Source organism: Myxine glutinosa, chromosome 1 (assembly GCF_964187855.1).
Source record: "Myxine glutinosa chromosome 1, kmMyxGlut1.1, whole genome shotgun sequence".
Taxonomy (NCBI): domain Eukaryota; kingdom Metazoa; phylum Chordata; class Myxini; order Myxiniformes; family Myxinidae; genus Myxine; species Myxine glutinosa.
This window is the reverse complement of record NC_136261.1, coordinates 442,891,860-442,909,860: the sequence shown is the minus strand read 5'-3', so window position 1 is coordinate 442,909,860 and position 18,001 is coordinate 442,891,860. Positions and strand designations below refer to the sequence as shown.

At 43.2% G+C, this 18,001-nt stretch overlaps 1 protein-coding gene and 1 long non-coding RNA gene across 20 annotated transcripts in view; one reads left to right on the top strand and one right to left on the bottom strand.

Annotated features, from left to right (window-relative positions):
- LOC137418230 (E3 ubiquitin/ISG15 ligase TRIM25-like) overlaps positions 1-18,001 on the top strand; it is a 1,962,167-nt gene that overhangs the window by 413,573 nt on the left and 1,530,593 nt on the right. For 18 of the 19 annotated variants that reach the window (XR_013621986.1, XR_013621985.1, XM_078770768.1 and 15 more), the window contains 3 exons: positions 299-394; positions 7,447-7,683; positions 9,016-9,038. Coding sequence is in view for 17 of the 19 variants with exons in the window: in XM_078770768.1 (XP_078626894.1) it covers positions 299-394; positions 7,447-7,683; positions 9,016-9,038 (356 nt within the window). In the remaining 2 variants the exon portion in view is untranslated. The remainder of the gene's footprint in view (positions 1-298; positions 395-7,446; positions 7,684-9,015; positions 9,039-18,001) is intronic. The other variant, XM_078770754.1, reaches the window with a different exon arrangement.
- LOC144889697 (uncharacterized) overlaps positions 9,051-18,001 on the bottom strand; it is a 34,860-nt gene continuing 25,909 nt past the window's right edge. Inside the window, exons 3-4 of the long non-coding RNA XR_013622010.1 lie at positions 11,180-11,283; positions 9,051-10,215 (exon numbers count right to left, since the gene is read on the bottom strand). This is a non-coding gene — a long non-coding RNA (uncharacterized LOC144889697). The remainder of the gene's footprint in view (positions 10,216-11,179; positions 11,284-18,001) is intronic.

Sequence of the window (18,001 nt, the reverse complement as noted above, 5' to 3'; positions counted from 1 at the left end):
AGGCAGAATGTTTGACCCTGAGATGCCTACAACTCTGACATGAAAGGCACGGAATATGGAAAAGCAGCCTGAACTTGGGGAAGATGAGCAGATAATTGTTCCTTGAGGAAAGCATGTGACCTGGGGTGGCTTGGGGAGAGCAGTGCTCGGAGAGGGCAGGAGGAGCAAGGCCAGGTGTAATTTTGGATAAAATTGAGAGGCCTCCATCTTGGTGGTATGAATGTGACTATCCTTGGAGAGTGACGGTTACACCACAGAATTGTACATTTCTATTCTGTTCCTTCCTTATTCTGTGCAGATCATTTTGGCTGAAAATCTCCCTGAGGTATTGAAGTCAATTGAGAGCAATGAATCTCAACTACACGAGGTTCAGGAGGAGGAAGGGCAGACACAGGTAGGGAATACCAAGGAATGGCTGTTATTACAAATAAAAACATTATCCTTTGGGAAAACTGTAATGTTATTCCTTGGGTGGAAGTCATTTTGGCCCAATCTGCATAATCTTGTTAACATCTCGGGTAACCTCTGTCCCTTTTCACACTTAACATTAACCACCTCATGAACCCAAGGTTATTTCATTCCATCACCACTCAGGTCTAATTTTATCAACTCAACTGATCAGATTTGGATTCTTCCTCAAAATGCTTTGCAGATGATCTTGAATTTTTGAACAGTAAAATTAATTTATTTATTCACTTCCCTGCAAACATCAGGGACAGGACGAGACAAGGTTGCACGCTCTGCGATGATCAATGGACCACATGGCGTTGGTCTAAGATAAAGTTTATCCAAATTTGCTAAAGGTTTATTTATTGTACATTTTTTATACCTCGATTCCACCTTTATATACCCATCACATTCTCTTTGTTTGAGTAATGAAGAATGTGATGATGTAATGATGAAAACCATTTTAGTGTTTTTGAAACATTACGAAGAGGAGATGAAAGGATTTATTTTTATTTTTTTTGGATACAAGATCGAGGCTCGTGAAAGAGCTAACATTAATCACACAAAAAGTCAAACCGACACACAAAACACAAAAAATAAAGGGAGCGGCAGACAAGATGGGGAGAGAGGGGGAAGGACACAAACACAACATTTGAGCGCAGGGACATCGGGAGAAATGTGGGAGGGGGAGGGCTTTGGGGGAGGTGGGAGAGATATAAGACATATGAACACTGCAAGGACTTCCAGGAAAGAAGTTGGAATTTCAAAAAAGTGTATCTGTGGTGAATTAGCTGGGGTAGAAAAGATCAAGGTTTTGGATGGGGGAAGATAAGAGATGGTGGTGAACAGCTGTTTTAAAGACCTGGAGGGAGGAGTGGGATTGAAGGGAGTGGGGGAGTTTGTTCCAGAGGCGGGAGAAAAGGGGAATGAAAGAGTGAAGGTGAGCAGAGAGTCTAGATTTTGGCAGTTTAACCATAAGAGGGTTGCAGGCAGATCTTGTGCGACCTGAAGGAATATTGGGGGGACAGAGCACAGAGCTGGGGGAGCAAGGCCGGAGAGGAGTCGGTAGAAGACAGAAAGACCACCAACCTGCCTGCGGTGAGTGAGTGAAAGGCCCTCGGAGTTAACTTCATCGCAGGAGATTCCAATTCGGATTGCGTTGAGAGTCACACGTTGGCTACGAGAGCGGAGGATGTCAGTCAGCCATTCATGTGGGTTGCCCTTGGATACCATAGGCAGAGAGTTTGGAGAGTAACGCAGGATGCCAGACTGTAAGAAAAGCACAAGATATATCCAGAGAGATGGCCCTGATCTTATTTCTGATATTGAGGGCCTCCATCCATTGTTGGGTGAGTTGAAGCAGCATGTCCAAGGTGGAGTGACCTGGTCTGAAACCAAATTTGGTGATTTGAGATGAGGTTGTCAGTGAAAAGAAGGATTTCATATCAACTGATTCCATGACCTTTCATGACCTTGCTGATGATTGGAAGTAAGATGAAATTTGGTGGAAAGGTTGGGTGTGTAACGACTAATTGATTAAATTTTGGTGAAGATCCAGATCTGGATATGATAAATCGGTATTCCTCTCCATGAAATGTATTATTGTTCAAGATTATTTTTCGCCCTTGCTTTTTATTCCGCCACTTTTTTCATGTCCGAAAACTTTAAAATCAACGTTCTCAGCAACTGTTGGTCCGATTGGCAAGAAATTTTCACCAAGTGATTGGCTAAACATGTCGTCTTTTTTTACTGCTAATTATAACGGCATAGGTCACGTGGTATGGGCGCCATCTAGGGGAAAAAACCTTCAACTTTGCCCCTCTTCATTTCTGAAACGGTTCAATGGAAAAATGGAGTCATGGCTCATTCTAAATAACTCTATTGGAACCAGAAATATGTATATTTAGGATATTAAAAGTGCTAACCTTACAAGGTTAGAATTCGACAAACAGAATCCTTGATGCCACGAATATGATATTTTTGTGCATGACCTAAGTGAAATTTTTTTTTAGGGCCTACAAAATTTTGACGTCATATGTCACGTGGTTTGGCCGCAATATTGTTTTTCGTGAAAAACACTAAAACCCATTTTTCTGCGCAACGGCTGAACAGATTGAGCCCAAACTTTGCATGCATAATCACATACCCATGACGAACAAAAGGCTCAGCGATCATGATGTCATGCATCATATGGTTTCAGAGTTATGACGTTTTTAAGCGTAACCTTTAACACCTATCTCCTCCCTCATTTTTGAAGATATCGAGTGGAAACTTTACACAAATGCTCCCCTTGCAGGGAAGTTAAAACGTTACTTGGGAAGTTGCAATAAGTTAAATGGTTTGGCCGCAATAGATAATATAATTGAACGAAAATCTTATAAAGCTTCTATCTATTGAAGCACTGCATTGATTGACTTGAAACTTTAATGTAATGTAGCTGTCATCAATCGGAGTAAGTGTTTAAAATGTCAACATGATTGTTTATACTGTTTGGAAGCCAGAAGTAATTGTTGTTGGAAGGAGAAGAAACGCAACACTTTTTCTTCTGAGGCCATCTAACAGTGTGCCACTGCCATTTTTCGGATTTATTTCCTTTAAAAATCATTTTCTCTGCAATACTTGCACCGATCGACAGGAAATTTTCACCATAGGAGTGGCTCGGCATGTAAAATCTTTTAATGGCAAATATGATCTTGAATTTGTTGTTATAGATCACATGCTATGGCTGCCATCTTGGAAAACCAGAATAAATTTGCACCTCTATATCTCAAAAAGCGCTGCACAGACAAAAATTGAAACATGTCTCATTGGAATAACCTATCCATGGAGAATCAACCTTGTGAATGATGATGTCATATGTGCCTCAATTATGACGTCATAATTCTACAAGTAAAAAACTTCATCCGATCAGAATGAAATAATTTCTTGAGCATCATCTCAGTATAAATAGATGCAGAAAAAAAAATATTATGATGTCGTAGGTCACGTGGCTCGGCCACCATATTGTTAAGGAAACAGCCTTAAAAACCACAAAAAAACCTTTCTCCTGAACAGGTCGAGGCCAAACTTTACATGTATGACCGCATACCCATGACGAACAAACATTCGGGGGCTTTGACGTCATAGGTCACATGGTTTGTGAGCTATGATGCTTTGAAGTAGTAAAACTTTAAAACCTATCTCCTTCCTCATTTTTGACCCTATCGAGTGGAAACTTTACAATTATTTTCCAATGTGAGTGTGAGTGCGAAAACGACCTTTTGGAATTTGCGATAGGTCACATGGTTTAGCGCAATAAATAATTCAATGGAATTCTTAAAAACCTTTTGAAAAACCTTTTGTACCTACTGAATGGCTTTATTGATCAATGTGAAACTTTAAAGTCATGTAGAAGAACTCAAGTGGAATAAGTGTATGGAATTTCAACATGATTGGTTGTTCGGTTTGGAAGCCATTAATAATTCATGGGAAATATTTAAAAAATTAATTTCTCTTGAACTGCTTGACTGAAGAATGTGAAACTTTAACCTCATGTATACATCGTCACTTGGAATAAGTTTTTAAAATTTAAACATGATTGGTTGTACGGTTGGGAAGGTAGACGTTGTTATTGTGTGTCGAAGAAGAAACACTACATTTTATCTTCTCCAGCCATGTGACTTTTCTGTGCAGCTTTAATTATGATGAAAGTGGGGTTGTGTGAAAGCAAATTTGTATCACAACGGGGTTGTATCAAAGCGGGGTTGTATCAAAGTGGGGTTGTATCAATGCGTGTCCAATGAAAGCGGGGTTGTGTCAAAGCGAGGTTGTACGAAAGCAGGATTGTATCAAAGCGGGGTCGTAGCAAAGCGGGGTTGTATCCATAGGTGTAGTTTGACTTCTCTATTTGGGGGGAGCATTGGCTTAATATAAAAAATGGGTAGCAAGGTCTGACTTCCAAAATTACTGTTTGTTAGTGTAGTTACAGTGTATGTAAAATCACAAATTCAGTTTACGTTCATTATTGTTACTCACGTTTAAATACGCGATGTTTTTATCTTAATTGTAAGATACTGAAAAAAATTAAGATGGGGGAATTGCCCACCCTGTCACCCCCCAAACTCTGCCGGTAGTTGTATCAAAGCGTGTCCAATGAAAGCGGGGTTGTTATAAAATGGGGTTGAATGAAATCGGGGTTATATCAAAGTGTGTCCAATGAAAGCATGTCCAATGAAAGCAGGAAGGTGGAGGAAACTGGTCATCACTGCCAGCAGTTATAAAGTTGCAGTTCTATTTTAAGGTATTCTTCACCATTGAGAGGTGTGGCCAAAAACGATACATAGCATGATATCTCAAAACGTTGTGGATGGATTATGATAAAACTTGGTTGGTGAGTTGTTTAGATGACGAACAAGCGATTCGATTTTGGGTCAGGTCCAGATCCAGATCTGGCCTTTTAGTGGGATACAAAACATAAACTGCTCAGCCTGACGGAGAAATTATCTTTACCATGTGCCTTTATTGTTATGTAATGTCGGATTTCCAAGCAGATGGAAGTTTTCCTTGGCCCAAGGGCAAATGACATGGAGAAAGGGGCAGAGAGAGAGAGAGGATCCAAGAGCAGCAAAGCAGGTTTTTAGGACACCATCCAATCCAGTAGCAGAGTCAGATTCTAGAGTTGAAAGAACCTTCTCCGTTTTCTCCGGTGCCAAAGACATAGTCCAGAAGCAGTTGGGTATGACAGGAAGGATGGATAACGAGAGTGAGGGTAGGGGACATGATATTTGGAAGTAAACACAGAATTGAGGCATTTGGTTTCTCACGAGTTTAGCCTTCTCTTGTGTGCTTCCTTCTATCTTGGCCACTTCTCCTCTACCTGTGAGTTAGCTAATATCACTCCCATGCACAAGAAGGGTGCAACTATAGACCAGTAAGCCTAGTTCCATTTCTGAGTAAGGTTATGGAATCTGTCATTGTACCATACAGGACTCCATTCCACTGCCAGGCAGACAGTGGATGTTTTGCTCTCTGAGGAACTGGAATTGATTAGACACACACTGGGCTGACAATGTTGAAACCCAACACATCTTGTCACCATGGAAGAATCATCAAACAAACTCACCTATCAATATTCCACAGTCGGGAATAGCTTCGATCTCTTGAACTTCAAGGCCTGCTGATGATCAGCCCTGACCCAGGCTTAACATTAAATACGTCGACTTCATTTTCCCTTTGAAACTTACTGCTGGAATCAGTCATATGATTCTGTTAAGATCACTAATTTGTCCTTTTTTTGTTAGTTTTCTCATTTTATTTAATAATAATAATAATTATAATAATAATAATAATAATTCATTTATTTTGTATAGCGCTTTTCCAGAAGCCCAAAGGCGCTTTGACAGAGTGGAAAACATAATGCATAACAATACATGAAAACAACAATTGCAAAAAGACAAGAATCAAGAAAACAAACAGCAGCGATATACGGCATATATATAAGACAAGAATCAAAAAGACAAGACAAGAATCAATAGGGAAATATTTAAAGCAAAAGGAGGGAGAAGGAGAAGAGATAGTCAGGGGTTAAATGCTGTGGGTTGAATGTTGAATGCAGCGTTGAACAGGTGGGTCTTTAGTGATGTTTTGAATGTGGTGAGTGAGGAGGAGTCTCTGATGGTGTGAGGTAGTGAGTTCCAGAGGGTGGGAGCAGCGATGGAGAAGGCCCTGTCCCCCCAGGATCTGAATTTGGTCCGGATGGAGGGGGTCAGGAGGTTGGTACCAGCAGAGCGGAGGTTGCGGGTGGGAGTGTGTCTGGAGAGGAGGTCAGCCAGGTAGGATGGGGCCAGGTTATGGAGGGCTTTGTATGTCAAGAGGAGGATTTTGTACTGGATTCTCTGGGGGATGGGGAGCCAGTGAAGCTTGTAAAGGACGGGGGTGATGTGGTCACGGGTCCGGGAATGAGTGAGTAGACGGGCAGCGGAGTTCTGAATGTATTGGAGTTTATTGGTGATTTTTGAGGGTGAACCATAGAGGAGGCTATTGCAGTAGTCCAGACGGGAGGTGATGAAGGCGTGGATGAGGGTTTCTGCAGCCGTGGAGGAGAGGGATGAGCGGAGACGGGCAATGTTTTTCAGGTGAAAGAAGGCTGACTTTGTGATCTGTTTAGTGTATTTGTCGAAGGAAAGGGTTTGGTCAAAGATGACGCCAAGATTCCGGATGTGAGGGGAGGTGGATACTGGGATACCGTCGATGTTGAGGGCAAAGTTATGGGTGGATTTTGTGAGCGTTTTTGGGCCAATGATGATTATTTCAGATTTATCACAGTTAAGCTTGAGGAAGTTGATTTGAAGCCAGGATTTTATTTCAGTGATGCAGTTTGTCAGGATAGAGTGGGTGTCGGTGGAGACGGACTTGGTGGAGATGAAAAGCTGGATGTCATCGGCGAAGCAGTGGAATTGGAGACCATGACGGCGGATTAAGTGACCGAGCGGGGACAGGTAAAGGATGAAGAGGAGGGGGCCAAGAACTGAACCTTGGGGGACACCTTGGGGGAGGGGAGCAGTGGGGGATTTGCAGTTATTGATGGAGATGAACTGGCATCTGTCAGAGAGGTATGATTTAATCCAAGAGAGGGCAGTGCCGGTGACGTTAAAGGTGGATTCAAGTCGGGTGAGGAGGATAGTGTGATCGATGGTGTCAAAGGCAGCGCTGAGGTCGAGGAGGACGAGAATGTTGAGGTTGCCAGCGTCAGAGGAGAGGAGAAGGTCGTTGGTGATTTTGAGGAGAGCAGTTTCAGTACTGTGGTTGGAGCGGAATCCGGATTGGAATGTTTCATACAAGTTATTGGCAGAGAGATGATGTTTGAGTTGAGTGGCTACAGCGCGTTCCAAAACTTTTGACAGAAAGGGTAGGTTGGAGATGGGTCTGAAGTTGTTTAGGGTGTCAGTTGTTTTTAGTTTAGGGTAGGATTTGAATATTTATGGTTGATTTTTTAATATTTCAATCAATAACCCCTCTCAGAACTCAGGCAGAGGTGCTGAGGACCTGCTGGAAAAAAGGCGAAAGGAGTTGTGCCAAATAGTAAATGAAACTGTGGATCTGATGAAAGGTCAGATCAACAAGAGGAAAATGGAAAAGCTTTCTCTTCTTGGGAAGCAGAAAGAGAAACTGGAGCAGCAGAAGGAGTCTCTTCATCAAGCAAAATCCTTGCTGCAAACAACAATCCATGAGGAATTGGATACCGCTTCGTTTCTGCAGGTGTGGTTTATCATAAACATATTACAAATATTCTCATGTTTAATATTTCCAGTTCAGCAGAGTTTGGCAGGATAACCTTGAGATCTGTGCACCCATTTCTGAGCTGTATAATCCTGTGGTGAAATGTCAACCCAGATATAATTTTTCACTCTGGTGTATGAGATCATATATTTCGTCTCCCTGATATCCGCCATGCCATAGTAGCTCTCGAATGGATACCACTAGAATGTTATAAATTGAATGTTATATTTTGAACACAAATAGGATCACAAGTTTGTGGTTTTACCGTACTCTGGCTCTAAATGTGTCCCAATCGCACATCTGCCTGCCTCGCAGTCAAACAAAATCGAAAATCATTCCAAACAGGAACCTCACTGTTTATAAGGATGTTATAAAGGACACAAACAACAGGCACGAATAACTAATGCAATGTGTTACATAGGGTGATGTAATAGACTCTGGGTAAAACAGCGGTAAAACCTGGAATTTATTTATTGAATACGTCTTTATACCTTTATTTATATTGAATTATATACTTGAACACTGCGAACATAAATTGCCTTCATAATACTTCGACTAACAATGATATACAGTATATTTATATGTAGCATCAGAGGGCATAGCAAGTGAGACGGTGCAGTATCAGGGGTGAAGAAGAAGCCACCCTATGGTTGTACGATGCTGATTGATGCTGTGTTCTATGGTGATCAATAAAGTCTCCAGCTCCTAAAGTGTGACTCAACATCGTCTTATTGCAATGCAAAATTGTGATGTATAAGATTGTTAAAGTAACAATAAACCTCCGGATTTTTTTTTTTTGACGATCCTAAAAATCATTATTTTATTAATATTGAAGTATATAATTAAACACTGCATGGGGTATCGTGTTCTATGAACTCTCTTGTCTATACTATAAGAGAGCGGTGTCTTAGGGGTCTGAAGAGTTTTAGGGGTCTTATAAGGGTCTGAGGCCTGTCAAAGGTCTGATGGTTGTCAAGGGTCGAATGGAATAAATACAGATACTCACATTCTGTGCAGATAAACAGGCATAAGGATCCAAGTGTGTGTGTGTGTGTGTGTGTGTGTGTGTGTGTGTGTGTGTGTGTGTGTGTGTGTGTGTGTGTGTGTGTGTGTGTGTGTGTGTGTGTTCTAATATAGATTTTCCTTTGTTGGTGTAAGGAAGTGTTTTCGGCACACACAAAAAAATAGGAAAAAAACCCCCCAAATTGACTCTGGGCAACGCCGGATACTCCAGCTAGTATTTGATAAATGAAAAGAAACATTCATTCATTCAAATATCTTGATCTCATTCTTTGTTTTCTTTATTTTCAGGATTCCAAGGATCTGCTAAAAAGGTGAGACTGCATTGGTGTCCGACACATTATCAGCACATAGTTGTTTTTACCCCATTCGTGTTTTAAACATTTGAAGATATTTATAATCCTCACCTTTTAGAATTGTTTTCACTTCACGAAAAGATATTCACCAAAATGTCAAACTTAGTCCCCCTGATGTTATGTCCCACTTTACGTGGGTGTACGTGGAACAGTCACTGTACCTTGAAGGAAAGAAAGGTGAGTCACTGTACGTTTAAACCCACTCTCTATTTATACCGGGTGTTTCAAAAAGAGTGATAAAACTTTCACGTTTATTTAAAAAGAAACAGAAACCTCAGGAACGTGAACCAAACATTTATTGAAAGCTCATGACATGGTATTTTCTATCACCGAATGCTATTGCAGTGAAGTGACTGCTAGAGTTAGTGAGAGCACTTGGTCTGAAATTGGCATTTACGCAAAATCCGTGTAATTGACTTCTCGGTGTGTAGCCCTCCACGGTTCAGACAGGCATTGTTCCTGACTCCAGGGTTCTGTCCAACCTTCCTGTAGGTCTCACGTGGCACTGTCTGGAGGTAGTCTAACACCTCCTGCTTCAGATCATCCAGTGTGGCAGGGCAATTGGCGTAGACCGTAGACAGAGCCCCTGGCAGCCCCCCAGAACGAGTAGTCCAGAGGGTTCAAGTCTGGGCTATGGGGTGCCCAGTCATGAGCGGTACCCAGGGCAAAGAGGCGGTTTCTGAAAAGCTGCTGCTGCAGGAAAGTGATGGCGTCACCAGCTGTATGCGGGGGTGCACCTTCCTGTATAAACCAGATCGTGCTGAGCTGGTTTGGGGTGACCTTTTGGGCTAGATCAGTATGGAACTTCTGGAGCAAGGCCCGGTGGAGCTCACCGTTGATCGTCACCGTACTGCTGTTGTCATTCTCAAACCAGTAAGGCCCAAGCATTCCCTATCTGCAATTAAAGGTGTAGAAGCATGTGACCTCAGGCCCTCTCAGGTACCTCTCAGTGATCTCCTCATGTGGTTATGCCCCCCCCACCCCCCTCCGCCAGAAAATGTTGTTGTGGTTGTTGATGGCACCGTTCAAGTGGAAATGGGCTTCATCACAGAACCAGATCAGGTTGATCCCGTTTGGGTGCAGCTGTGGAGCTAGAAATCGCAGTGAACAAATACCACGCCAACATCACCAACACCTGATAAGGAAAGCAGTAAAGGTGAAATAACAAAGACATGGCAGGACGTCAAAGTTGTATCAATCTTTGTGAAACACCCTGATAAATTCTCCATAAAAGAGCTTTCGTTTCTGCCTTCTCACAAGGCAGACAAGGCCTGCTTGGCTCCGACAAGGATAAAAGCTTCCTGTCAGATTAGTCTGTCCATCTGTTGTTGTTTTTGCTGGGTTTTCTTTACTTTATGTTTCCATTGCTGTTCTTTCTGAGTCTTGAACGTCTTTATTTATATATATATATATATATATATATATATATATATATATATATATATATATATATATATATATATATATATATATAATATATATATATATATATAATATATATATATTATATATATATATATATATATATATATATATATATATATATATATATATATATATATATATATATATATATACATACATACATACATACATACATACATACATACATATATATATATATATATATATATATATATATATATATATATATATATATTTATTGTTGCGGTTTTCCGAAGCCCATTCCCTTACAAAGGGGGAGATTAAGCCCCTTTTTCTCTTTGGGTCTTCAAAACCGCGAGACTGAGTCGCCGCTTCCGGGCAGATGAGGAAAAGGGTTTCAGGACAATTTCACGCGTACCTTGAGTAGCAACACCGCAGCGGTAGCGGGGATCGAGTCTCGCACGAACCACGTGTAATTGAGTACACCCGAGCGGAATGCGTACCACGTGCCTCGTGCTATTACCTTTCTATCGAACCCGATCAGAGTGATCTAATTCGTACCATGCGAGGTTAATGATGGAAAACACAAGACGGTCGAATCAGAAGGAAGAACAGATTTATTTACACTAGTTAGAATGATTTGGTAGAAGAAGGGACACAGGGCAGAACTTAGCAGTCTTACTTATTCCCCAGACACGGGCCCGATCACTCACACGGGGAAATGGAAGAAGAATGTTCGCTTGCCGAACGCGCCTGCTTCGGTCACTCCAGGAACAGCTCACCCGGTCGTGGCCCCCTGGCGGTCACAGCACGTGTCCTAGCGAAGGCAGGCAGGTGGGAAAATCCTCACGGCGCATATATCGGCAAAGGCAGGTGGAAGGAAATACGCGTGTCTGTGGCCCGGCATGAGTCGTCTTTTACAGCGCGATTAATACTGCACAGAGCGCGGGGAGCAGGGCAAAGTTCATATACACGGAGTTATTCAGTTCCTCCGATATGACTCGACACAACGCAATCTCACGCGCGTCTTCTCACAACTCCGAATCGTAACTCATCTCACCCGAACTGCTCTCTCATAACTTGTCTCAGCGCATCTCCTCTCATAACTCATAACTGAGGTGGGGGGCTATGGGCACAGGGTTATATCGCCCCGCCCTAGCCCGACTCAAACTGTCCAAACCCCGCCTTTTGCCGCAGTGGTAAGTCACTCCCCTCGAGCCCTGATTGGCGGCTCGCGCTTACCGACAGCTTCGCCTTCCTTCGGCCCTGGTCGACTTGTTCAGGCCTGCCTCGTTGTATTTCACGCCAAAACCAAAAGCATCGAAGCATCATAAGGGCACCTAATTTTCACTATCCTACTCAACGCAAAACTATGACAGGAAAAGGACTACGCTTACATTTATGAAGAAATAACTGAACTATTGCGAGGCTACATGTTGTAGTGTAACTAACTAGGAGGGGAAATTAATCTTTATTATAAAACCACAAAACCGCAACAATATATATAAAACTATATCTATATGCAGTATATATCTGTGCAGTGTCTGTCTTGTCACTGAACTACTTTCTCAAACTTTTGTGAAATCGTACCAAACTTCTGGTATGCACATGTTTCTCCCGTCGGTATGTCCTAAGGGTATTTTCGTTGAAAAAATTTCCAACCTTTTTTTTGGGGGGGGAATTTTTTTTTTTTCAACTTAAGTTTTCAACTTCAATTGTTTATAAAATGTGATATCACGTATATTACAAATACATTTGTGCAAAATAATTGTTTGAATTATGATTGGTTTAAACCATGACAAAACGGCAACTCGGGTACAGTCATTTATCTATACTAGGGCATGCCCGTACTATATCTATATCTAAAATTATATCCCCCCCCTCTATTTACATGAAATGGTTTGGTCCAAAGCGGACGGCTTGCGAGTACGGTGACAATCCCCCCCCCTCTATTTACATGAAATGGTTTGGTCCAAAGCGAACGGCTTGCGAGTACGGTGACAACCCCCCCCCCCCCCCTCTATTTACATGAAATGGTTTGGTCCAAAGCGAACGGCTTGCGGAGTTTGGTAAAGAAATCGCCATAGCGTGCACAAACGCGCAGGAAAGCGAAAGAATCGCAAATTAGTTTTAATTAGTTTTAAAACATAGTTTAACGCCAACATAGCGGCAACATAGTTTGCCAACGTGAAATAAATGAATACGCTCTCAAATGTGCCGTCCGAGGCAGAGTCTGTTCGCCACGTTCGGCACACGTGATAACTCGCTGCTCTCTGATTGGTTGAATCGTTTTTTGGACATAGCTCGGTAACTACTTGTCCGATTAATATGAAACCTTGAAAAGGCACATCCTCGGGTCCCCAGCAATATACCTGGCAAGTTTCAAGTATATCGGACCGGTAGTTGTCGAGAAACAGCGGTCGCATACACACACACACACACACACACACACACACACACACACACACACACACACACACAGAGATTAGTGGAATTATAGATAGACTAGGGCATTGCCCGTACTATATCTGTATCTAAAATTATATCCCCCCCCCTCTATTTACATGAAATGGTTTGGTCCAAAGCGAACGGCTTGCGAGTACGGTGACAATCCCCCCCCCCCCTCTATTTACATGAAATGGTTTGGTCCAAAGCGAACGGCTTCCGGAGTTTGGTAAAGAAATCGCCATCGCGTGCACAAACGCGCAGGAAAGCGAATGAATCGGAAATTCGTTTTTATTAGTTTTAAAACATAGTTTAACGCCAACATAGTTTGCAAACGTGAAATAAATGAATACGCTCTCAAATGTGCCATCCGAGGCAGAGTGTGTCCGCCACGTTCGGCACACGCGCTAGTTCGCTGCTCTCTGATTGGTTGAATCGTTTTTTGGACATAGCTCGGTAAGTAATTGTCCGATTAATATGAAACCTTGAAAAGGCACATCCTCGGGTCCCCAGCAATATACCTGGCAAGTTAAAAGTATATCGGACCCGTGGTTGTCGAGAAACAGCGGTCACAGACAAACGTACAAACGTACAGAGATTACTGGAATTATAGATAGATAACTACACATCTGGGCAGTGTCTGTGTTGTCACTTAACGACTCCCTCAAACTTTTGTTTCCGTGGTTGTGAAGTGTTTTTAATAACGTTGTGGTGGTTTAGAATCAAGTGCTGGTGAGGTATTTTGAATATGTGGTGGTGAGGTGTTTTTAAATGACGTGGTGGTGAGGTGTTTTTAAATCACATGGTGGTGAGGTGTTTTTAAATCACATGGTGGTGAAGTGTTTTTAAATCACATGGTGGTGAGGTGTTTTGAATTACGTGGTGGTGAGGTATTTATAATTACGTGGTGGTGAGGTGTTTGTAATTATGTGGTGATGAGGTGTTTTGAATTATGTGGTGGTGAGGTGTTTTTAAATGACGTGGTGGTGAGGTGTTTTTAATTTTGTGGCTGTGAGGTGTTTTTATTACGTGTTTTATGGCTGTGAGGTGTTTTTCATTTTGTGGTGGTGAGGTTTTTATTACGTGTTTGATGGCTGTGAGGTGTTTTTATTACGTGTTTTATGGCTGTGAGGTGTTTTTATTACGTGTTTTATGGCTCTGAGGTGTTTTTAATTTTGTGGTGGTGAGGTGTTTTTATTGCGTTTTATGGCTGTGAGGTGTTTTTAATTTCGTGGTGGTGAGGTATTTTTTAATTTTGTGGTGGTGAGGTGTTTTCATGACGTGTTTTATGGCTGTGAGGTGTTTTAAATTACTTGGTGGTGAGGTGTTTTGAATTACTTGGTGGTGACGTGTTTTGAATTACGTGGTGGTGAGGTGTAATCATCCCAAACTTCCAGTCTGCACCTTCCCCTCCCCTATGTGTGTGCTGAGGGGTTCCTTCTTGAAAAAAAAACATTCAACCTAAATCTTCAACCTAAATTGCCTATAAAAATGTAATATCACAAACTCAACAAATACATTTGTGCAAAGTAATTGTTTGTATTATGATTGGTGTAAATCATGACAACACATAATCTCAGGTACAGTCATTAGCCTCAGCTAAAATAAGCCCGTTCCTCAGTATCGACCGCTTGGTGAGGCGAGCGCAGAGTATGTATAAATATATATATATATATATATATATATATATATATATATATATATATATATATAGGAGAGAGCCCGGCCGCCATCTTGTGCGACGGACGTGGCTCGAAGGCGTTGAGTGGAAAATAGCAAAAGGGGATTTTTTAAGCCTCACGACAGCCGAGTTGTGCTGATCGTTTATAGTTCTGTATTTTAAGAGTGAGTAACTCCGGAAGAGAACGAGTGATTCCCGGATATCGTAGATTGGAACTGTGAGTCATATTGCCTGTGTCGTGTTTGGAGCTTCTGGTGCCGACAGTTCCTGCAGGCTTTGTGCTGTGTATTCAACTCTGTTACCATCCATTGTTTTTGAGATCGAGCCAATAAATCATCGTGCCTACCCCTAGAGGCCGGTTAAAACACAGTTGTGTTTATTGAGTTCTCTTTGTCCACCCCGTGGACTACTTGAAGCCCGGACATTCACGTCAGTATTCCGTGCTGGAAGCATTTAACAGCCGGGATCGCGACAAATGGGTTGCTCGTTAAAGGATAATTCAAGTAAGAGACATTCGAACTGAGACGGGAATTCTGCAGTGGACGACATCTTCCTGCATCTGCTCATCGTTTCCTCACCAGCAGACGCCATCTTGGAGGAACTTTCTCACCAGCAGACGCCATCTTCGAGGAACCTTCTCACCAGCAGACGCCATCTTGGAGGAACCTTCTCACCAGCAGACGCCATCTTGGAGGAACCTGTAACCTGTAACTTTCCTGTAACTCGTAATTAATTAATCATGTTCTGCTCCTCGTGTGTGGCCTTGTAGTTGTACCCCCGTCGGTGTTTTGTTAAATTAAGCATGTTTTGCTTGGCTCTTGGTTTTTTCCCTTCTACCCCGAACATAATACTCTGTCTAACGTTCTAAATCCCCACCCCCCCCCCCCACCCCCCCAAAAAAACAAAAAAACAAAAACATTTATTTTCTTTTCTCCACGTGTACTGTTGTCTCATCCTGTATTTTCTGTCCAGGTGTGCTGTTCGCCCCGCCCCCATTATCTCCTTGCCATCCACCGTTTGCCCTGTTCACGTGACTCGTGGTGGTCCCTCTCGGCTCTCCCCCCGTTGGTATTTTTGTGCATATAAGATTGTTCACGTTTCTGTTTAAATATTATTTAAATATGTTTAACCTTTCCCCTTCTGTGTTTTATTCAGTGGTATATTACAACACGCTGTTTTTCTTCCTATTTAAAAGGCTTTTCTCAATTTCCTCTCCAACTCATTCCACTTCAAAAAAAAGAAATTCAATATCTTATACGTCTCCCTCACTACATGGTCTAAATTCACATTCATTCCATCCCTCCTCCATCGTTCTGAATCGGATTGCTAACTTGAAAATCACAACAAACCCAATTTGTTATCAATGTTCGTCTTTCATTAATCATCCACTTTCTAAACTCCCCTCTTGCCCCTCCCATCCAAATCCCCCCCCCTTGCACCTACACTCCTAAACTCCCCCCTTGCCCCTCCACTCCTAAACTCCCCCCTTGCCCCTCCACTTCTAAACTTCCCCCTTGCCCCTTCCCTCCAAAACTCCCCCCTTGCCCCTCCCCTCCAAATCCCCCCCCTTGCCCCTACACTCCTAAACTCCCCCCTTGCCCCTCCACTTCTAAACTTCCCCCTTGCCCCTTCCCTCCTAAACTCCCCCCTCACTCCTCCCCTTCAAAACTCCCCCCCAATCCCTCCCATTCAATTCTCCCCCCATACCATTCCTCTCCAATTCTCCCTCCTCCCCCCTCCTCCTCCAAGCTGCCTCCTCCCCACTTCGTCTCCCTTCTATCTCATACCTCCACCCCCCCAAACCTTCTACTTTCCTCTGCCCCCCCTCAAACAACCCCTCACTGTGCCTCATCCCTTCACCATCAAACCTTTCATCCACCTCTTCCTTCCCTTTCTTGGAACACTTCTGCAACATCTGACACACTATCAACTGCTCTCCCTACCTCCCCCTCTCATCCTTCATCTTACCCTGCTCCTCCCCTCCCCTGTCCTGTACCCGATGCTCCCCCTCTCTCTTCATTGACGGTATGGACCTCAAACATCCGGGGCCTTCGCTCAAACCTGACTGATCTCTCCATACAGGTTGCTTCTGACAATCCAGACTTGATCTGCTAAACAGAGACTTTCCTCCTTCAAGATGTCTCTGATTCCTTAATATCTCTTCCTGGTTACTCCCTCCTCCGGTATGATAGACCTGAGCCTCGGCCTGGTGGTGGGGTGGCTATCTTTGTCAAAAACTCTCTTCCTCACTCTCCTTGCACTGCCCTCTTTCCTCCTCACCCGCAGGAGTACCTCTGGTTACGGCTTCCTCTCCGCTCCCACCTTTTGTTCATATGTGTTCTGTACCGTCCCCCAAACAGTGACGACTCCATCTACATTTCACTGTCTGACAACATGGACCAACTTCTATCCACTCATCCCAACTCTCTCTTCCTCATATGTGGTGACTTCAACTGTCATCATGCCACCTGGTTGGGTGTGGGTTCCTCTCTCACCAGTCATGGCACCTCAGCAAAGGACTTCTGTGACTCACTGGGATTGACACAATCTGTCAATTTCCCGACCCGGATCTCAGCCAATGGAGTATCTTCTCTTCTAGACTTGGTTATGACAAACTTCCCTGCTAATGTCTGCTGCTCTTCTTCTGCTCCAATCGGTTCTTCTGATCATGTGCTTGTCAAAGTGGACATCTCTCTGGCCATTCTCAGAGAGCCTCCTCAGCGTCGACGAGTCTAGCATTTCACTCAGGCCGACTGGGACGGTCTTCAAGCAGCCATCAATCGTCTGGATTGGTCTCCCATCTCCACTGCCTCTGACATCAATACTTCCTGGGAATTCTTCCAAAGCAAACTGATCTCTCTCATGCACAGATTTATCCCATCTCGCCTTCAGTTGTCTTACCCTTCCTCCCGTCCATGGTACACTGAATCTTGTGGTGAGGCAGTTGCCCTGAAACAACTTGCCTTTGCCTCTTGGAAGGCTAATCCAACTGAAGGCAATCTCAGTTCCTTCCACCAAGCTCGGAACAAGTGTGTGTCTACCCTCAGGAGTGCCAGGAAGCACTATCTCTCCTCACTCAAGAATGAACTCTCAAACCTGTCTCCTTCCTCCAAATCCTGGTGGCGTCTGGTCAAATCCGTTTCTGGTGTTTGTTCCCCCTCCATCCCCTCCCTTACCTCAAATGGCCACACAGTTGACATCGCACGTGACAAAGCCGAATGCCTCAACTCTGTGTTCGCCTCAAAATCCTTAGTCCCAAACCCATCTCTCTCTGTTCCCACCTTTCCCAGTCGAACCCAACTGCTCCTGGACTCTGTGTCCTTCTCTCCTGACAAGGTGGAGGAGTTTTTGTCAAACCTCGACTCTGATTCTGCAACTGGACCAGACGGCATCAGCCCACGTGTCCTAA